Below are 21327 nucleotides of genomic sequence, written 5' to 3' on the forward strand. Positions count from 1 at the left end.
TCTTCTATAATAGAGGTGAATTTTACTCCAATCTACCTTTATTTTTATTTCTAAAATAGAGATTGCTATTTTTTCCTCTATTTATAGAGGAACTCTATTTTAGAGGTGAGAATATAGGTGGATTGGAGTAAAACTCACTTCTATTATAAAGATCTCTATTATAGAGGAAAAAAATAGGGAAAACTGTTGGAGATAGTTTACTACCCAAATTCTCATGCGACCGTAACGGAGAAGGTATCATCAACGAGGAACGTGTTTCGCCGTGATCTCTCTTTAGTCAGTCAGAATAGGAAGGAGCCGTTTAAATGCGAGTGTGGTACACGCGCCTGGTCGTTGGGCAAATATGGCGGGTAAGTTTTGGCGGGGGGTGGGGAAAGAAGAAAGAAGCTGTTGGTTGGAGTAAGTTAGTTACCGTGACTTTCTGGGAAGACGTGGACCGGACCAAACCGTCGCACGCCAGGTTTGTCGGATGCAATAATTATTATTGTTACTTACTTGCTTCGAAAATATGCAACACTGTAGTAATAAATCTTATACTATAAATTAACCTTCGTAAAAAAAATAGGAATATTAATTTTCTAACTTAAGAAAAAAAAAACAAAAAACAGAAAAGAGAAGAGGGAATATAATTCAGATGCGTGTTTGAAAAAATAGAAAAAGCAAAAGGCTTTTCTAGTGGTTGCAACCACACAGACGCAATCAATTTATTATTATCTGTACTATATTTTGTTTTGTAACGTTTACACGATATCCAATCAATATTTGGTTGAAGATTTTGTTATATACAATTTAGCTTTTTTTGACTATGTCCATTGCATACCTTTGCTTTTCTTTCAAGTTGTGTTAACTTTGATTTCTCTCCAGACTGATAAGATCCTATTATTTCAATATTGACGGTCTAGTAGAATAGATTGTAAGGGCCATTGAACATCATGTAACAAAGATATTGAACCTGCAGGACAAACCAAAATTAACGGGCATGTAGGTATGAAACCCTTGACCTTTTTTTTTTTTTTTTTTGTAATTTTCCAAGACTAGTTTTGAAACTGTCATCTGAAATTCGTGGTAGCAAATGTCAAAATTTGTTTTCACTTTCCACTAGGCACTCAACTTATAGTAGTAAAAAGCTAATTTCATTTGCCAAACTACTACACCAATTTAATTTAGTTTATCTTTATCAGATTTTTTTCAGTTCAGACATTTAACATCTGTGAACTGTATATACAATAATTCTTGTGAGCGTTTTGTAACGTTCTAAAACAGTATTTAATGTTATGTATGATTGGTTGTGAGATTCTGGCTATATTGATAAATCCGGCTGGCTTGACTAGTCTGAAAAGCAAGCCACTCATGCATGGTTCATTGGTTTGGTATATATGTTTTCCACAGGGTTTCCGTAAGTAAACCATCCATGATCTGGTATTTATGTGGAAGGAATTTATTTGGTCTTCAATTCAATGGAAGAATTAGTCTGAAACAAAACAATGTCGATGAATTTCTGTGTATTGACTAAGGATTTGTGATTACATTATATATAGAGAGAACTAAACAGAAACGATGAAATCTAGGAGAATCTCTAACTTGTTACAACAATCTAAGCTTCAGTTGGGGAGCTATTCACTTTGAGAAAAAAAGAAGATGCTTCATATACAGTAAAACCTCTATAAATTAATAATGTTGGGACCAAGACATTTTATTAATTTATAGTGATATTAATTTATCTATAAATTAATAATTATTATTATATAGTGTAAATTAATAATTATTAATTTATAGATATATTTTAATAGTTTGAATATTTAAAATTATGAATTGAGACAATTTTGGCAAAATATAATTTTACTTTCGGTTTTTGTAAATTTTATGGTATTGGAATTGAATTTGTAATATATAGAAAACATTATTAACAATAAATTACAAATACAATAGACAAATTCACTTATACACATGACATACATAAATTCAAATTTATGAATAATAATATCAATTGTTGTATTTTAATAGTCAATCAAAATATCAAAATGTAAATGATGAATATCTAGAAATTGAAAATTTCAAAAAATTAGCTATTTTTTGGCATGTTGCAGAATATTGTATATTATTATAGTTTGAAAATACAACATAACAATTGTTTTATAGATATGAGCTTTAGGAGAAACATACATTATATATATGTAAATTTACATGATTATTAATTTATGATATTATTGGGACTATATTTTACATGGAGATTTCAAAAAAATTATTATCTTATTATCTTATCAAATTTTGTTATTTTTTACACTGGCCCGACTTGGGACTAGCAAAATTTATTAATTTATAGTGTTTATTAATTTATAGAGTATTAATTTATAGAGGTTTTACTGTATGTTGTAGTTAGTGAACCGGATATAACCCATCAATAACTGAACTAAGTACCCAAACCAAGCTCCAACATAGCAGCCACCTTCTAGACCGGAACCACAATATATCATAGTATTAATTATTAAGTCTCCTTGTACCCATTATTATAAAGTTTCATGTGTATATTATCATCTTCATATTGTTACTACTATTAAGAGAATCTTTCCATATGTTTGTTCTTTGTTCGGTTGTTCACATATAAATATATAATCACATTCATTAAATATCTTGTAGCCCTTTTAATCCTTGTGAGGTAGTGTCTATTTTGCCTCTGAAATGTTTGAGTCTCTGCTTCTCATCGTGCTTTGATTGGGTAAACTGCAATTTTGATGTGATGCATGATGATAGTCTACTAATGCTGCATGCAAGCCCTATGCTAATGCTTTTTATTATAGTGGTACTGTTACCTAGTTTTTGAAATGTACATTTTTTCTTTTACTACAGTTTCGGAAGAAAAAATATTCGTAATTTAAAAGAACATATAATAGTAGCAATCCGCTAACGTAATCTAGTGATGACGCGTAAGTTATTCTTCGTACAATAGAATAATTTAGTACCCTAAGTCCAACCATATCTGAAACCACTTTGGTTGTTCAAGAATCAAGATTTGGACGATAATCATGATGAGTTAGTATTGACATGTTTTAACGATTACTTTTTTCTCAACCACAAAATCAATCCCTTATTGAAATAAAACCTCCGGCAACTTCATTTGAAAGCTCAATTAATTATTAGGCAATTATGTAAACCCCAATTTCATTTGTTAAAGAAGCTTAATTTTTATATAAAATTAGAGAGCAGTTACCGTGATTGCACAAGCGTTGATCAGACCTGCAGGTTGGTAGGCGTAAGGGCCATTCAAGACACACACAGACTCGCAAGTCACAAGAACCACACACTAATCTACTGAATTTGCGGGGAGCCTCATAGTTTAACTTTCAATTTGCCTCCATACACAAAAACTTGTCGTGTACTGATGATTTAAGTGGCATTTGGTTGGCCACACAATTCAGAAGTTAACGTTTACGAGGGACCAGTCACTTTTGTGATATGTTTGAAGGTAGTCAGGCAGATATCGGGTTTAACCGTTTAACACTCTATTCCAAATAAAATTCGTTCCGGTCCAAGGGAACTATATAAACTAGAATATATGTTATATGAGAAATTGTTGTTAGATATATGAGACATATTTTCACGTTTATATAATTTCCTTTTTTTTTTTGACAACTTTTATATAATTTCCTTGTAATATAAGTATATGACGTGAAAATAACAGAAGGGTGTTAAATATATAACATATTTTCACGTCGTCTTTTTAGTATTTGAATATTACTTAACACATATAAAGCAAGTAGGTTTAAATTAACACTAAATTATGAAATTCACTAATTTTAAAGAAAATTTATACCAGATCTTATTTTATGTAACAAAATTTCGAACTGATATAAAATATTTTGCTATGTTCCTGAAATTAACGATTTATTGCCCTAATACAGTATCTAGCGATTAATCACTCTATAAATATAACCATGATGTGTTATTTTTTACACGGCAAATGTTAATCATATAAGGTAAAACTCGGTTTGGGTTAGAATAGTGTCGGTTTTCTTGCAATAATTGTCCAAAAATAAATGAAATTCAAGTTGTGAAATGAGTTGGTACAAATATTTAAAAATCATTTCTTGGTTTCTAAACGACTAAAGCCTTCCAAAAGTATTTCGTCCGGTAACTAGTCTTTGTAATCCCCATTAACTTGCCCTGTTAAGTAACTGACAAATGAACCCTAATTAAAGTAAAAGTTTGGTCGAGAACCTATGTCCCAGAAAGCAAGAAAAAAAACAAAGGCAAACTGTGAAGTCATAGTCAGAAGACAAGTTAGTCCCAACTAATAAAATAAAATGTGATCCAAGTTGAAAAAGTGAAGGATAGAGAATCTATCCTTTGGATCCTCTCCTCTATTTTTAGCCCTTCACTTGGATCTCTCTTGGATAACTCATTAAATGACACTATCCCATATATCCACATGTGTATCTGCGTATGTATATGCATGTGTATCTATATTTAGAAGCTTCCTAATTTTGTCACAGAAAATATCTTCATGTTTTGTTCCTTTCCGTTATAACTCATAATTCCAAAGTTCTTGGATTTGTTCCCAAATAACTGAAGATCGAAGGAGAAGAAGAAGAAGAACTATCTTCAAAAGAGCAATTGAGAAGAGCAAGATAATGTGTACTCATCGTGATGAATCACAACACAACCTCCCTTGTCTCCACTGCCAACCACATACATACATTCGCATGGTACATATATACACAGTTACACACACACACACACACACGCATACTAAACATATATAATATTTTTAGTTTTCACTATTAGTGGAATTGGTTTTGTTAGGTTCAACATATGATAGAGAGGTGCATTCTACTCCGTATGACTCGTGATGAATGCGTCAAGGCGTTAGACCACCACGCAAGCATTCTACCAGTCGTTACCCTCACCGGTTAGTCTTTACAACGTTACATATATAGCATACTATTGTTCACAGTCGACTATATATCCAAATTGTTTCAAAACATCTTTCGTTAAACATGTTATGTGAAAACAAATTAAATCAAAGAAATTAAGAGAAAATATTGGTAAGAGTTTCTTGGATCATGCTCATCATTCATATATTCAATAGTACATATTATAAAATGTTTTCTGTTTGGTAGTTTGGAGAGGACTTCAAAGAGAAAATAAGGACTTCTTTGAAACGTATGGGCATTTCGTCTCTCCCAGGCCCTTCCTAAGTAAGAATTTGTGGGTTTAATAACATGTGTCTTTTTTTTGGTTAATTAATTTTAGTTAAAATTTTCAGCGATCATATCGACCAAACATCAAATATATTATGTTGTTTAAAACGATTTTGATGAAGTGTTTATCCTCTTTTTTTTTATTAATCAAAATTTTGTTTATCAGGCGGACATGTTCGGAGATCGCCGAGGTTCGCGAGAAAGATACAATGAAGACTTTGGTATAGGCTTCCAGCTTATATATATATAGGAGAAAATTAAAAGCTCGAACTAAATTTATATGTAGTAGACCTAGGCATCATATTTAATTGGTACACCTATTCCTACGATGGAAACATATATGCTATTTATATATAGACTTTTCTTGTGTAAACTATTTTTAAGGTTGCCTATTAAGATGCAGTTTATTTTACCGACAATTTTGGCTAAAGGTTTTATAACGCGTCAATCAATTGCTATTACATATTTGCTTTTAATCAAAACCATGATGGTCACTTAAATTATAAACTGTACTCTATATATATATATGACACAGAGATTTAACCAACCCGGTTAGCATAGGAAAAATACGTTGGAAATTTAAATCTTATTATTTATTGCAAAGATCTACAAATGAAAATGAAAATTGGTTCCAGTATATTCTATTAAACATTTTGGACAACAACAACTGGATACCCTATTTGATGAGCATATTCGTCCTAAAAAACAAAATAAAATAATAAATTCTTTGACAAAATAGTAGATATTTAAGTCCGGTTACTTCCGGTTCAAGATAAGTTAAAGAAGCAATTGCGGTCACCTGTTCGGTTTCTTTTTGTGGCGTAGCCGCGTAGGTAGGTTGAACCGACAAATATCTTAAACCGAACATAACCGGACGTGTAAAAGTTTATTGCGATTTTGTGGACGATTCCGTTTATATCGGGACAATTGTTGGATGCTCTCTGGAGGCTCTCAGCATCTTCGTTTCGTTTAGAGGATGCGTTAGAAGAGAGTCTCCTCTGAATCTTTTGGAAAACAAAAGGGTCTTCTAATCTACAAGTAATCCTCTGTTTTTTAGGATTCACCTCTCTTTTTGTTCTGATTTTTTTAGCTTGTAGGAATTTTTGATTCAGAATATTGGAAAAGTGGGTTATATCGCAAGTTCTTGTTCCAATTATGCTGATTTTTGTCAGTTAGTGCAAAAAAGGTCTAACCTTTTACACTAGTTTGCAATATTGTGAATAGTTCAAGTTCCAAAAGTCTTTAAGATTGTTGCAGATACGTTCGTCACTCTTAGCAACGCGAATTAGTGTTAATGTTTCATAGTGATAATGTTCTTCATTGCTTTTGGTGGAATCTTAGGACTCTCATTGACTGACTGGCCATGGCTGATGATACCACAGCTTTAAGTTACTGGCTGAATTGGAGGGTTCTCCTCTGTGCATTAATCCTCTTAGCTCCATTAGTTTTAGCTGCAATTCTGATTTGGAGATATGAAGGCAAGAGAAGACAACGCGAGGGCCTGCGAGAACTACCCGGGACATTGTTCCAAGAAGAAGCTTGGACCACATGTTTTAAGAGAATCCACCCTCTCTTTTTGCTTGCCTTTAGAGTATTCTCATTTGTTGCAATGTTGTCTATACTCATCTCCAGTGTTGTGCGTGATGGAGGTGGCATATTTTACTTCTATACTCAGTGAGTTTTAAATCATTTAACTTTCCTTCTCTCATTCTCATATCTGATTCTTTGAGATTAATGAAAAAGATCCAATCTTTTTGCTGTAACAGGTGGACATTTGCTCTTGTCACACTCTACTTCGGGGTATATCTCTTGGGAACTCTGATGAACTTTGAGGTTACCGTCTTAGTTTTAGTTTTAGGCACTAAATTCGTGGCTCTTTTCTTTTCGTAGTATGCTTCTTTGCTATCTGTCTATGGATGCTGCGTCTACCATAAAAAAGCTGGTGGAAACATGGAGAGTTATACAAGTATAGGTGATGCAGAACAAGGCACTTATAGACCACCACTCACCCTTGATGAGACGGCAGACACTTCAAAATCCCCCAATACGCAGTCAGAAGCACCCGTCAGAGAAACAGCTGCGTTTTGGGTTTACATCTTTCAGATCCTTTTCCAAGTACGTGTCTTTCTTTTTCTCCCAAATCATCTTGTTGTTGAGAGTGAAGACTACAATGCCAGCTCAAAAACTTCAAAATGTCTAACAAAGTTTTCTTGTTGTGGCAGACTTGTGCAGGTGCTGTTATTCTAACAGATATTGTGTTTTGGGCGATAATCTACCCGTTTACTGAAGGTTATAGGCTGAGTTTTGTAAGTTCTGACTCTGTTACCATTCCCATTTTTTAGAAATTGGATTCCTTTGATATGATCCCTTTTCTCTGGCAATCGTTATTGACAAGTCAACAATAAATATGTGTTCTTACATGTGCTATTTCGATTGCAGCTTGATGTTTGTATGCATTCTCTCAACGCTGTTTTTCTCCTCGGTGATACAAGTCTCAATTTCTTGGTAAGCCTTCAAAACTGAAGTCTGCAGATACAAGGACCTCCCGCCTTTTTATCAAAACACTAACAGTGATCTTTCGTTGTCCCTTATCCAGCGGTTCCCACTGTTCAGGATCTCTTACTTCGTACTTTGGAGCTGCATTTACGTGGCTTACCAGTGGATAATACATGCCTTCAAGAACTTATGGTACACACTTCTTATGTTTTCTCATCTTCATAGAGGCAAAAGTTTCCATCATTTTGGCCCCAAATGTTTAACTCATACATATGTACTGACTTTCTGACTGCTCGAAATGGTCAACTTATGTCTTTAAAGAGTTATAAGGGTTCTTGTTTTACATGTTTTGCAGGTGGCCATACCAATTTCTTAATCTGTCTTCACCATACGCACCCTTATGGTACGTTTTATAAAACTCTGCACACTTAGTATGGTATCACGTAAAATCTCCAACAAAAAACAAATTCAACGATATAAAAAGAGACCATTGTTATTAATTATCTTGTACTAATGCTTGTGTGCAGGTACTTGGGAGTGGCAGTGATGCATATACCATGCTTTGCAGTCTTTGCTTTGATCATAAAGCTGAAGAATTACTTGCTGCAGCGTCACAACTCGTGAAAGTTTTGGTTGCCATGAATTCAATTTACATCTTCCATCTGTTGAGATTCTTGTTCACGAGAGAGAGAATAAACAAACACACATGGGGAATCAACAAAAGTCATGGTCGTAGTCAACTAGAAAGTCAAACCCTCTGTGTAGGTAAGAGGGGTAGCCAGAAGAAAGAAAAGTGTAAATTCCAAGGGATCTCAAAATTATCCAACACTCAAAAACGTTTATTTGTAGGTCTTCTTGTTAAGTTGTTTATGATTATTAAAGTCTCTTTAATACAATTCCCTTGTTGTAAAGATGTGACAAACAATTATGAGAAAAAAATAAAATCATTTTAGTTATTTTTGGTTATTATTATATCATATGTGACACAAAACGAATGGTTGAAGTTGAAACGTATGTCTACGAGTTAGGTAAGCATACTCTGAAATTGAATGAACAACTGAACAATCCCACCAGCTTTTTTTTTTTTTAAGGGATGCGTAACTGCAAAGTCTTGCTAATGTTTGTTAAATCTTTACAATTTCTAATGCAATACTTGGATTTTCTTTTTTGATATTTGGTATCTTGGCTGTAATAAAGTTTTTAACCGTATTTTTTTATAAAGGATGATTTGATTTGTAAGTTGGATACTATAAAGGGGTCCATAAGAATGGAAGGCAAAGAAGAAGAAGAGTCTAGTTGTTGAACTAACCTGTGGTGAAGCTACCTCATTCTCTCAACGGTAAGTACGATCCACTCTTCTTCTCATGGCGCTTTGATCCAATTTGTGAATGAACGAATGAACATTCTCGTTTGATTCTTTGGATATTTGAGAGTTTGTTGCGTGGTACACTCACATCTCAGATTTGTTTCGGAAACAAGTGATTTCGAGTTTGATCTGTCTCTGGATCTGTGAGATTTTATCAGTTTTCGCGGTGGGGTTTTGATCTTCGTTTCTATTTCTGCAGTATTTGTTTCGAAATGGCAAGGAAGAAGATCAGAGAGTACGACTCAAAGAGATTGGTTAAGGAACACTTCAAAAGGCTTTCTGGCAAAGAGCTTCCTATCAGATCCGTTCAGGTTTAAATCTCTTTCCTTTGGATCTGGTCTTTCTTTTTTTTTGGTTTTAGGACATTGGTTTCTCCAACATTAGGCACTTGAGTAAGCTAAGTTTTGCAGCGTTTTGCCAATAATGCAGTTTTGTACTTCGAATTTTAAGTCTTTGGTGGGTCTAAAGTGTATAGCTTTAGACCTAATTCCCTCATTTATGGTGATTGCGTTAAGCATCTCTTTTGATCTATGTCGTTTACTGTTTTGTTTTTTTCCTGTGTGCAGATTAATGAAACAACTGATCTAAATGAGCTAGTAGAAAAGGAACCTTGGCTCTCGTCCGAGAAGCTGGTGGTGAAACCCGATATGTTGTTTGGAAAGCGTGGGAAGAGTGGTTTGGTTGCCTTGAAATTAGATTTTGCTGATGTTGCCACTTTTGTTAAAGAGCGTTTGGGCAAAGAGGTTCACCCTTTTTTTTGTTTTGTGCTGTCTCAGCCATTCTCTTGAGTAGACCATTTTCACTCAATCTTTTTCTATCTATTATCTGCAGGTAGAGATGAGTGGATGCAAAGGACCCATTACAACATTCATAGTTGAACCATTTGTTCCACACAGTGAAGAGTATTATCTTAATGTTGTCTCGGATAGGCTTGGTTGCAGCATAAGCTTTTCAGAGTGTGGAGGGATTGACATTGAGGAGAACTGGGACAAGGTGTTTTGGAATTCATTTTTTTTTTTTTTCACATATGTCTAATTCAGTATCTTGCATCATAAAGATGAAAATTTTGCTGAGACTTAAATTTCTTCCACAGGTCAAGACAATAGTTCTACCAACGGGTGCTTCCCTCACACCTGAAATATGTGCACCTCTTGTTGCAACTCTTCCCTTAGAGGTAATAGACTCTTTTAAGTTGGATTATAGGGCTGTGAACATGACATAGAAATTGGACTCATGACTTAGACTCTTTAAACATTTCCATGCACAGATCAAGGCTGAAATTGAAGAATTTATCAAAGTCATCTTCACCTTATTCCAAGGTATGGCAGGATAGCTGAACCTACAGATCAATTCTCCATTACTGTGATATAAACTAAGCATTTTTGTTATTTCCTTTGGTGTGCTAGATCTTGATTTCACTTTCTTGGAGATGAATCCTTTCACTCTAGTTGATGGAAGTCCTTATCCTCTTGATATGAGGGGTGAGCTTGATGATACTGCCGCCTTCAAAAACTTTAAAAAGTAAGTTTCACTCGCAGACTTCCAAACTCTTTGTGCTTAAGAACTTTGAGAATGTGCACATTAACTAACTAAGCCCTCGAACATGCAGATGGGGCGACATTGAATTTCCTATGCCATTTGGAAGGGTAATGAGTCCCACAGAGAGCTTTATCCATGGACTGGATGAGAAGGTATCATCGTTGTGCCATTAATATAATAAAAAACGTCTGTCTGCTTCATCGTTTTTTGACTAGTAAAGAGCTTTCTTTAATATGCACCTATTGTGGTGGCAGACAAGTGCGTCTTTGAAGTTTACCGTTCTGAATCCCAAGGGACGTATTTGGACAATGGTAGCTGGTGGAGGAGCAAGTGTCATCTATGCTGATACTGTATGTTTCCTTAAGAATCAGAATCATTACTGAGACTTTCTGCATTTTTCCCCTGAAACAAGTCCAACATTATAACAAAATTAATTTAGGTTGGAGATCTTGGGTATGCATCTGAACTTGGGAACTATGCTGAATACAGTGGAGCACCCAAAGAAGATGAAGTCTTGCAGTATGCCAGGGTCGTTATCGATGTAAGATTAAACTTATTTTCACCTTCCATAGGACATTTTGTTCCTGTGACTGGATAATAACATTACAGTACTGCAGTGTGCTACAGCTAACCCGGATGGAAAAACCAGAGCTCTTGTGATTGGAGGCGGAATTGCAAACTTCACTGACGTCGCTGCTACTTTCAATGGCATAATCCGCGCTCTTAAAGAAAAGGTAAGTCAAGAAACCTTGAGCTTCTCTCAGATTCATTACTGACTAAAGATATCAAAAGCAAAACATATTTTCTCATATTGTGATTATTATCTTTCTTAACAGGAATCAAAGCTGAAAGCAGCAAGGATGCATATATTTGTGAGGAGAGGAGGACCAAATTACCAAAAGGGACTTGCTAAAATGCGAGCCCTTGGAGATGAAATCGGTGTTCCCATTGAGGTTTACGGTCCAGAAGCAACTATGACTGGTATCTGCAAGGAGGCAATCGAGTACATCACAGCAGCAGCCTAAGCCTCTCTCAGCACCTTTGTTTTATTAGAGCTTCTATTCTATCTACTTTGTCTTTCAAGATTACTCAAGCTAAGTAATTACTATTTCTTCTTGAAATCTCTTGTGGTTCGATTCTCTTTCCCTGAAAGTACGTACTCCTCAGATTCAATAATCGTTGTTACTCTTGTTAATTTTTTGCCTCTGTTTTCTTTTTCTATGATTGTAAGTAACCTAAGGTTAGAGGTTCCGTTTTGAGACGGGTGAATCAAGATGAATAGCATAAAGGATGGGTGGCATAATCATATCGAATAAATCGAAATGTGGAAGAAGAAAAAACAAACAAGAGTTTTGACAATTCAATAATAACTCCCAAGGATTGATTACTTTGCTGCTGATCGCTGAAGACTGATAAGTTTAGAGTAAGGACCATTCTTGTCCTTAACGAGGCTACTGTGGCTGCCTTGCTGTATGATCTTACCTTCTTGTATCACACTTATCATATCTGAGTTCTTGATTGTTGATAGCCGGTGAGCTACCACCACGGTGGTCCTGTTCTTCATTAACTGATCCAATGCTTGTTGGACCTAACAATACATTAGTATAAACCTGTAAGTCTCTGTAGAAAATCTCGAGCAAAACTCTAAATCTTAATGAAAAAAGCCTACATACCACACGCTCTGATTCAACGTCCAAGGCGCTTGTGGCTTCGTCAAGGAGCAGAATCTCGGGATTCTTGAGGACGGCTCTAGCTATAGCGATCCTCTGTCGCTGGCCACCTGACATCTGAATGCCTCGTTCACCGACTTTTGTTGAGTAACCTTCCGGAAGAGAACTGATGAAGCTGTGAGCGTTTGCAAGCTTAGCTGCTTCCATGACTTCAGATTCAGAAGCTCCTTCTTTACCGTACAGGATGTTCTCATAGATGGACGTCGCAAAAAGAGCAGGTTCTTGTTGAACCAGACCGATGTGTCTTCGCATTGAATTAAGTTTCAGCTTCTTGATGTCTTGTCCTGTAGAGGTTGAAAGATAAAATCAGCTTACTCAAACCAAATAACAAATGGCTTGTGATGCAAGAAACATGTGGTACTCAGAGTTTCTTGTGATTGAAATTATTGTGTCAAGAGCTGGCTCACCGTCAATCATGATTATTCCAGCTGTAGGATCGTAGAATCTGAGAATGAGTGAAAGGACTGAGCTTTTCCCTGACCCGCTTTGTCCCACTAGCGCCATGCTTTTGCCAGAACGAACTTTTAGGTTAAAATCACTGAAAATAGTCACATCAGGCCGTGAAGGATAACTGAAATGAACATCTTTGAGCTCAATTTTGCCTTCCACATTACTTAGCTCCTCGCCAGTATCTCCAACAACTTTAGTTCTTCTGTCCAATAGCTCGAAAACTGAAGCAACCATCTGGTTTCCTTTAAGAAGATCCGGGGCTAGAGCCAACACTTCACCCATCACTAACGCCGTTACGATCAAAACCATGAATGTTTTAATCACAGATTCGAAAGTTGACAATCCTTTCCCCATCAAAATCGATCCGTACCTGTAAAAACATCTTAGCTTTCAATAAAGTTTCAATCTTCACAGTCTTATACTATGTGTGTGGAACTGTTTATATATATACCAAAGGGCAAGGCCGTAGGAGGAGAAGATGAAGAACTGAGAAACACCGTACAAAATACCGGCCATCTGTCCCCGCCTGAAAGAACGTTTGGAAGGTTCTAGAAGCTCTTTAGAATAAAGATCTAGAACCTTCTCCTCGGCACAAAAGGCTGCCACGGTTCGAATGTTGCTAATAGACTCTCCGGCCAACATGTTAGCCTTTAAATACGCTTTACTCAAGTTTCCTCCATACCCTTGCATGAAAAGTTTCTAAACAAAAGCAACCAAGAAAGAAAAACTATGTAAGAACATGATTGGCAACCAAAAAAAAAGTATGTACACCAACCGCAGAAATTTATATAAAGAAGGCAAAAAGCTTAGTTTTACCTCGCTGATATGACCGCTTATAATCAAGGGGTATGTGGCCAAGACAACAAGAGTGAGACGCCAATTGAGTATAAAAGAAATGATGAAAGATGTCACAACAAGACCTAAATTCTCTAGTAGAATCGTCGATCTATCGACCACAATGGTTTTAAGTAAAGCCGCATCACTTTCAAGCCGCGAGGCCAACATCGAGCTAGTGTTATCGACCTTATCAAACCACCCGATTTCATTCCTCAGGATTGCTAAACCAAGAAGAAAAACAATCACACATTTAGATCAACCGATGTTAAGACAACTAATGATAGGATTTAGACCGCGGTTGTTGTGTTTGTGAATACCTGAAAACATCTTCTGTCGGACTCGGAGAGTGAGACGCTCACCCATAATACCGAAGCTAGTATGCTCAATGGCATGTGAGATGACAGTGATGACGGAGGCACAACAGAAGAGGATAGAGATTCTCTTGACCTCGTGTTGAGTTGTGTCCCAGTCCATGTAATAAGATACTAAAGCCTCTGAGATCCCAAGCGCAAAAAGCGGCATTAGAGCTCCCGCAACAAAGGAACCTAACGTGCCACATATTCCGTACTTCCAGTCTGGACGTATCATAGAGTATAAACGTCCCAACGTTACTTTGGCATGTCTACTTGTGTCCGGTTGTTTTACATGTTGATGAATGGAGAAATGGTCCGTCTTTGTTATTGGTAGTTCCGGCGAGGGGGTTGTACTGCAAAAACAAAAGAAAACAGAGTATTTTTGTTTATTTTTTTAAGTTTCAGTCTGTTTGAGATACGGGAAAAAAGAATATAAGCAAGTACAATTGGTACCTGATTGGTAAGCTTTGAGTGTGGTTCAAGTTAGGGTTGGCAGCTTCTTGGATACGAAGAAGAGAAGAGTAAGCTCCATCTGGGTTAGAGATGAGTTCGTTGTGGCTTCCAGACTCGATGATCTTCCCTCCTCCAACGACAGCTATGATGTCAGCATTTCTTACGGTAGAGAGTCTATGAGCCACCACGATCGTCGTCCTCCCAACCATCACTCTGTCCAAAGCTTCCTGCACGCTTTTCTCTGACTCTGCGTCTAGTGCGCTTGTTGCCTCATCAAGTAAGAGTATCGACGGATTTTTTACTATTGCTCTCGAAATCGTGATCCTCTGCTTCTGCCCGCCAGATAGCTGAATCCCTCTCTCACCTACCTGTTAACACCGAATAGCAAGCAAAATTTAGGGTTTCTAGTTTTTAATTTCTTGTATTCTAAGCTATCCTTTTTTAACAAGACCTGGGTTTCGAATCCTTCCGGGAGGTTGTTGATGAATGAAATAGCTTCCGTGAGCTTTGCGGCATGGGTGATATCTTCAGTGGTGGCATCTTCTTTACCATACATAATGTTCTCACGAATCGTGGTTGCAAACAGGGCATGCTCTTGATTAACCAGACCAATATGTCCTCTTAGCCACTTAAGATCCAAGTATCTGATATCGTTCCCGTCTAGCATCACCGCCCCTTGGGTAGGCTCGTAGAACCTTTCAATTAACGATATTAAGGTGCTTTTCCCGGACCCGCTTCCACCGACAAGAGCCACTACTTTTCCCGCAGGGATCACAAGGTTTAGCTTGTCAAAGATCACCACGTCAGGGCGAGACGGGTAAGTGAAAGTCACGTCCTTAAGATGAATGTCTCCGACTACTTCCCCGAGTTTACGACCTGTTTTCACCTCCGTGTTCCGGTCAATCATCTGAATAATCGGATATGCAGCAGCTCTCGCTCGTATGAATGTGGAAATATCTGGAGCCGCCTGACCAAGAGACCTGTACAAAACCCCCAGAAACAGAGACCTAATATCAAGAAAAAAAAGTAACACGGGCAATGAACAGAGCAAGTTATCAAGAAGCTTTATATTACAAGCCAGCGATGACAACGTTGAGCATGGTCGTGAAAGATTCGCCACCATTAGCGATTCTCTTGTGAACAATGATGCTAGTGAACCAGATGAGTAAAGCCCAAGATAAAAACAGGACACAGTGCATCGAACCAAGTCCTAGTCCTTTGGCTAAACCGGCTTTTCTCCCGTAAGTGTAAGTGTTCTTCAAAGCTCCTAGGTATGAACTCACCGCCTTTTCTTCTCCCGTGAAGGCTTGTACGGTCCTCACATTCCCGATCACCTAAATTCAAACAGAGAAGTTTACTTATATGATATCAAAATACAAAAGAAAGTTCACATTCAGATAGTTTTCTTGTTTCGCAAGTTACTAAACCTCTTCTGCGATTTCGTTGGCCTTGACGTATGATTTTCGGACACGGGCGATAAGTCCAGTGCNCTAATATCAAGAAAAAAAAGTAACACGGGCAATGAACAGAGCAAGTTATCAAGAAGCTTTATATTACAAGCCAGCGATGACAACGTTGAGCATGGTCGTGAAAGATTCGCCACCATTAGCGATTCTCTTGTGAACAATGATGCTAGTGAACCAGATGAGCAAAGCCCAAGATAAAAACAGGACACAGTGCATCGAACCAAGTCCTAGTCCTTTGGCTAAACCGGCTTTTCTCCCGTAAGTGTAAGTGTTCTTCAAAGCTCCTAGGTATGAACTCACCGCCTTTTCTTCTCCCGTGAAGGCTTGTACGGTCCTCACATTCCCGATCACCTAAATTCAAACAGAGAAGTTTACTTATATGATATCAAAATACAAAAGAAAGTTCACATTCAGATAGTTTTCTTGTTTCGCAAGTTACTAAACCTCTTCTGCGATTTCGTTGGCCTTGACGTATGATTTTCGGACACGGGCGATAAGTCCAGTGCCCACAAAAGCGTAGATTCCGCCAGCGAGAGCGATGAGTGGGACTATAGCGAGAGTGACAAGACTAATTTGCCACACGCTAGTAAATCCGATCACAAAACCGGCTATGAACCGGCTTATGTAGTGCAAGAAATTCCCTACCTGTGACAAAAGTACCGGTCATACGGTTATTATACACCATGAACCGGATTCAGGTGAACACATTTAAAAATTATGCATGCAAAAATCTTTCTATTATTATTGGAGTAAGGCCATAATACTTATTGACTTTGAAAAAACAAAAATAAGACAAGCGCATGCTTGAAGAAAACTAAAAGATCCATAATACTATAGAATCATTTCACATATAGAAGAATACTATAGATAAAGTTCATTGTATCTTTATGATTAAGTATTATTAATTTTTATCATAATTAAAATATATTATTCATGTATCTACCAAAAAACAATGGAAAAGAAAAAAATTGTTACTGTATTTGAACCAAAAATATTGTACAAACTAATTAGCAGATTGGAATAACTAAGACCAGTACTACACCTACGAAAACACAACCAAATACCGGTTAATTTGATTTTGATTTAGCGTACCTTCTCGGAGATAGCGTCTTGGACGACGAGGATGTCGGAGGTGATGGCGGATATAACTTCTCCGGTGGAAGATTCGGTGTCGAACAAGCTTATGTCTTGACTTAACATTGACCGCAAATAAGCTTTTCTCATCTTCGCCGCTTGTCTCTCTCCCGTGTGCATCCAGCATGCAACCTCTGTTTCCATTCATTTATTTTATTTTGTCTTATCTTAAAATATACTAGTAATAATAATGTTTCCTTGATTTAATTAATGCATTCTTTATTATGTTATTTACCTATCCATGATGAGAAGAGTATCACCACACTTAGATATACAAAATCCAACGAGTACTGCACAACCAGAGAAATAAAAACTTAAGCGACCGGTACAGATCAGTCAAGATGTCTTTCATCATATGAATTAAATAGCATTTTGACCAAATTTAAACCTAATAAGAAGAAGATAGTTTTATTTTGAAGAAAATTTTGATTTATTAAATCTTAATTAAACCACTTTAGGATACGTGTTCATCAAAATGTTACTCCTTAACTGCAAATCTTGGACATAAAAGATAAAGTGGAGGATATATATGAACCTTGGCGACTTTGTGAGAAGCTTCTCGCGGGAAGAGATAAGCTAGACCGATGATGTTGATGAGTTTGCCGAAGAAGATGAAGAAAACTGGAACGGAGGCTCCGTGAATGCAAGCACCAATGGATCCAAGAGCCATCAGAACGCAATCGTAGAAATCAGCAAAGGAGAAGAGCTTAAGAAATGACACACTTGGCCGCTCCTTCTTCTTCTTGGTCGCTGCCAAGGCTTCTGTTGCTGAATCGCCAGACGGCTGCATTTTGCACTTTTGAGTGGAGAAACTAGAGAGAAAGGGAGTAGAGATTTTGGTTCGAGAGAGACACCAGAAATGAGATGGTATCTTATATATAGGAGAGGAGATCTTTAATTAGTGGACATAAAACTAGTTTTGTATGTAACTGCAAACTATGAGTTTTATTTTATTTCTAGTCTTGATCTTCTAAATATTGATAATAATCTAATTATATTAGAATAATCTTCTAAATAGAGTTTTATTTCTAGTCTTGTTTTTATTTTATTTTTATACCAAACTATTTTAACTTTTAAGCCAATTTGTTCATATCTTCATCGTAAACGCAATAAAGAAGTATAGAAAATCCGATTCAAGAAGAAGTAATTAAGAAATATCATTTAGGAATGCATGCATGTCTATACTTTAGAAGTAAGAATATAAATTTAAAAGCTGGCTGCATGCTACTTACCAAAAAGCTGGCTGCATGCTAAGCAAAAATTTATAGGAAAAAAATCTGAAAATATTGGAAAAAATGGTAACGACAGGTAATACTTTACTAGCAAAAACGTTTAGATAGAAAAATTCGATATTCCAATTTCTTTTGGCGAAAAAATATTCCATTTGAAGTACACGAATATCAAATATAAATGGAATTAGAGAAAGACTCAAAAAGAAAATGACAATCCATATATACATCTGTAACTGATCATTAAAATATTTTAACATATGTATTAAGGGACCCATGTATTAATCGTCGCTATCAACATATATAGGATTAATTCGTATGATTCAACTCACAATATAGAATCCTATATTTTTTATTATACCATCATAATTCAGTGGGACAGTTAATATTATATTTGACTTTTAGTTCAGGTGTTTTAGTACTGTATCTGTATAGTATATGGGTTTCTCTTCTTTTCTTTATNATTGTTTTTATTTTATTTTTATACCAAACTATTTTATTTTTTTAAGCCAATTTGTTCATATATTCATCGTAAATGCAATAAAGAAGTATAGAAAATTCGATTCAAGAAGAGGTAAGAGATATCATTTAGGAATGCATGCATGTCTATACTTTATAAGTAAGAATATAAATTTAAAAGCTGGCTGCATGCTAAGCAAAATTTTATAGGAAAAAAATCAGAAAATATTGGAAAAATGGTAACGACAAGTAATACTTTACTAGCAAAAACGTTTAGATAGAAAAATTAGATATTCCAATTTCTTTTGGCGAAAAAATATTCCATTTTAAGTACACGAATATCAAATATAAATGGAATTAGAGAAAGACTCAAAAAGAAAATGACAATCCATATATCTGTAACTGATCATTAAAATATTTTAACATATGTATTAATCGTCGCTATCAACATATATAGGATTGATTCGTATGATTCGACTCACAATATAGAATCCTATATTTTTTTATTATACCATCAAAATTCAATGGGACAGTTCAGGTGTATTTGTCAATTTAGTACCGTATCTGTATAGTATATGGGTTTCTCTTCTTTTCTTTTATTCCGCCAGTATATGGTTTATTTCTTCCTTTAAATGTGAAATTAGTTCTTGCATTAGAATATTATGTAGATGTTTCACTGATCTCCAACTGAAGCTTTGTATGACATATATATATATATATATATATGACTGAGGTGATGGTAATTAGCTTTATAATTTTAAAAATTCCATGGAACAAACAGGTTAGGCCTTTAGGGACAATCAAGATTTCCAGATACACGATCGAGAGGAAAAAAAACAAGTTTTAAGAATTTCTTATTATAAATTCACTATCATAGAAACATGAAAATTAATAAAGAAACATCATGAGCAAACATAATCCAATTTTATTACCAAAACACTGGAAATTAAAGAAACACACATCACAAGACGACCCAAATTATGATTTTCTTAATTTCTCATTGAACATAATATTAAAAAAAAGATGATTGGATTCCGTAGCATACGAATCTTAAAACAGCTTAAGATCGATCATACCACCGAAATCAAAATCAATAGAACTCGAACACGAGCCTGATGCCGATATATGACTTGCCGTTTTGCCGTTACCATAAGATAAAAAAGAAAAGCTTTGTTTTTGTTTTTCTTGTCTTCTCGCTTCTCATGGCCAAAGCTAAACAAACTGTTGAGGATATTTTCCAAAGTGGTGTTCCTCTGACTCCTCCTTGAATGGCTTTGTCTGCATTTTTTCTGCCGGTTTCATTCCCTTGACGATTTTTTTTTATTATTTTCTTTTTGTATGAACTATTTTGAGTTTGAAGATTTGTGGGTGAAATCTTTATCTCAATGGGCTAATATATATAGAGATGACGAGATTAGAAGGAGGCTTATTTTATTTTATCTTCGAAGGTGGAGTTGATAATTATTGGATAGTGATATCACATTTTATGTTTGGTCCAAGTCATAGTCCAACTCAAAGTTTGCCACTTTCTTCACTTTCTTTTTTCCCAAAAGAATTAAAATATTCAGTTGTTTTACCGTTAAATAGATAAGTGGTGCTGCATCATCGCATACGCATTCGCGGGAAATAAAAAAGGTGCTAGATTCTCATGTTTGCTTCAATTGACAGTTTTACCCTTTATGATATTATCTGAAAGAAAGAAATGTTTTGTAAGTTATTTTAAGTGCTAAAATTAGTTTTTAGTCAATGAATTATAATTAGCAAAATGGTTGGTTCCGTATCATTGTACGATTCTGGAATCATTGACGTCAAACCTCATGAGTCCTGTGTACGTAAATTATGGTTTCGCATCCTTGGTAATGCTTTTAAAATTTAGTAAAAAGAGGTGAAAGAATCCATCTTAAACAGTGAAATTTCAGTGTCATCGTTTTTGTCATCTGATTGAAGTAAATCCAACTTAAGCTGGCNTTTTATTATTTTCTTTTTGTATGAACTATTTTGAGTTTGAAGATTTGTGGGTGAAATCTTTATCTCAATGGGCTAATATATATAGAGATGACGAGATTAGAAGGAGGCTTATTTTATTTTATCTTCGAAGGTGGAGTTGATAATTATTGGATAGTGATATCACATTTTATGTTTGGTCCAAGTCATAGTCCAACTCAAAGTTTGCCACTTTCTTCACTTTCTTTTTTCCCAAAAGAATTAAAATATTCAGTTGTTTTAGCGTTAAATAGATAAGTGGTGCTGCATCATCGCATACGCATTCGCGGGAAATAAAAAAGGTGCTAGATTCTCATGTTTGCTTCAATTGACAGTTTTACCCTTTATGATATTATCTGAAAGAAAGAAATGTTTTGTAAGTTATTTTAAGTGCTAAAATTAGTTTTTAGTCAATGAATTATAATTAGCAAAATGGTTGGTTCCGTATCATTGTACGATTCTGGAATCATTGACGTCAAACCTCATGAGTCCTGTGTACGTAAATTATGGTTTCGCATCCTTGGTAATGCTTTTAAAATTTAGTAAAAAGAGGTGAAAGAATCCATCTTAAACAGTGAAATTTCAGTGTCATCGTTTTTGTCATCTGATTGAAGTAAATCCAACTTAAGCTGGC

At 35.7% G+C, this 21327-nt stretch overlaps 4 protein-coding genes across 4 annotated transcripts; 3 read left to right on the forward strand and 1 right to left on the reverse strand.

Moving 5' to 3' along the window:
* Nucleotides 4446–5617, forward strand: LOC104739688. Its single transcript, XM_010460123.2, has 4 exons — nt 4446–4703; nt 4801–4906; nt 5118–5195; nt 5365–5617. The coding sequence occupies exons 1-4, from the start codon at nt 4629–4631 to the stop codon at nt 5409–5411; spliced, it is 306 nt and encodes a 101-aa protein (XP_010458425.1). The 5' UTR covers nt 4446–4628; the 3' UTR covers nt 5412–5617.
* On the forward strand, nt 6096–8650 carry LOC104739689. Its single transcript, XM_010460124.2, has 9 exons — nt 6096–6236; nt 6540–6872; nt 6965–6998; nt 7089–7313; nt 7421–7504; nt 7638–7703; nt 7795–7886; nt 8050–8097; nt 8222–8650. Exons 2-9 carry the CDS (start codon nt 6562–6564, stop codon nt 8316–8318), a joined length of 957 nt encoding a protein of 318 aa, XP_010458426.1. The 5' UTR covers nt 6096–6236; nt 6540–6561; the 3' UTR covers nt 8319–8650.
* LOC104739691 (ATP-citrate synthase alpha chain protein 1) lies at nt 8845–11816 on the forward strand. The gene is made up of 12 exons (XM_010460127.2): nt 8845–9033; nt 9260–9371; nt 9627–9803; nt 9892–10053; nt 10154–10234; nt 10328–10379; nt 10467–10581; nt 10670–10751; nt 10854–10949; nt 11039–11140; nt 11217–11333; nt 11436–11816. The coding sequence occupies exons 2-12, from the start codon at nt 9273–9275 to the stop codon at nt 11622–11624; spliced, it is 1272 nt and encodes a 423-aa protein (XP_010458429.1). The 5' UTR covers nt 8845–9033; nt 9260–9272; the 3' UTR covers nt 11625–11816.
* Nucleotides 11685–17913, reverse strand: LOC104739690 (ABC transporter B family member 10-like). Its single transcript, XM_010460125.2, has 13 exons — nt 17558–17913; nt 17258–17312; nt 16981–17156; nt 16333–16533; nt 15980–16239; nt 14874–15402; nt 14423–14790; nt 13934–14322; nt 13596–13837; nt 13231–13478; nt 12737–13149; nt 12273–12613; nt 11685–12187 (listed from the first exon to the last, which is right to left on the reverse strand). Exons 1-13 carry the CDS (start codon nt 17810–17812, stop codon nt 11984–11986), a joined length of 3681 nt encoding a protein of 1226 aa, XP_010458427.1. The 5' UTR covers nt 17813–17913; the 3' UTR covers nt 11685–11983.

Source organism: Camelina sativa, chromosome 14 (assembly GCF_000633955.1).
Source record: "Camelina sativa cultivar DH55 chromosome 14, Cs, whole genome shotgun sequence".
Taxonomy (NCBI): domain Eukaryota; kingdom Viridiplantae; phylum Streptophyta; class Magnoliopsida; order Brassicales; family Brassicaceae; genus Camelina; species Camelina sativa.

Excerpts from the sequence above, each read along its gene's own strand:
- LOC104739691 (XM_010460127.2), top strand. The coding sequence starts at position 9,273 with ATGGCAAGGAAGAAGATCAGAGAGTACGACTCAAAGAGATTGGTTAAG. Across the intron at positions 9,804-9,891 it reads AAGAGCGTTTGGGCAAAGAG|GTAGAGATGAGTGGATGCAA; the intron begins GTTCACCCTTTT and ends TATTATCTGCAG. Across the intron at positions 10,752-10,853 it reads TCCATGGACTGGATGAGAAG|ACAAGTGCGTCTTTGAAGTT; the intron begins GTATCATCGTTG and ends TTGTGGTGGCAG.
- LOC104739688 (XM_010460123.2), top strand. The coding sequence starts at position 4,629 with ATGTGTACTCATCGTGATGAATCACAACACAACCTCCCTTGTCTCCAC. Across the intron at positions 4,907-5,117 it reads ACCAGTCGTTACCCTCACCG|TTTGGAGAGGACTTCAAAGA; the intron begins GTTAGTCTTTAC and ends TCTGTTTGGTAG. Across the intron at positions 5,196-5,364 it reads CTCTCCCAGGCCCTTCCTAA|GCGGACATGTTCGGAGATCG; the intron begins GTAAGAATTTGT and ends TTTGTTTATCAG.
- LOC104739689 (XM_010460124.2), top strand. The coding sequence starts at position 6,562 with ATGGCTGATGATACCACAGCTTTAAGTTACTGGCTGAATTGGAGGGTT. Across the intron at positions 6,873-6,964 it reads ATATTTTACTTCTATACTCA|GTGGACATTTGCTCTTGTCA; the intron begins GTGAGTTTTAAA and ends TTGCTGTAACAG. Across the intron at positions 6,999-7,088 it reads TTGTCACACTCTACTTCGGG|TATGCTTCTTTGCTATCTGT; the intron begins GTATATCTCTTG and ends TTCTTTTCGTAG.
- LOC104739690 (XM_010460125.2), bottom strand. The coding sequence starts at position 17,812 with ATGCAGCCGTCTGGCGATTCAGCAACAGAAGCCTTGGCAGCGACCAAG. Across the intron at positions 13,150-13,230 it reads TCCTACGGCCTTGCCCTTTG|GTACGGATCGATTTTGATGG; the intron begins GTATATATATAA and ends ATGTTTTTACAG. Across the intron at positions 12,614-12,736 it reads TGGAATAATCATGATTGACG|GACAAGACATCAAGAAGCTG; the intron begins GTGAGCCAGCTC and ends CAACCTCTACAG.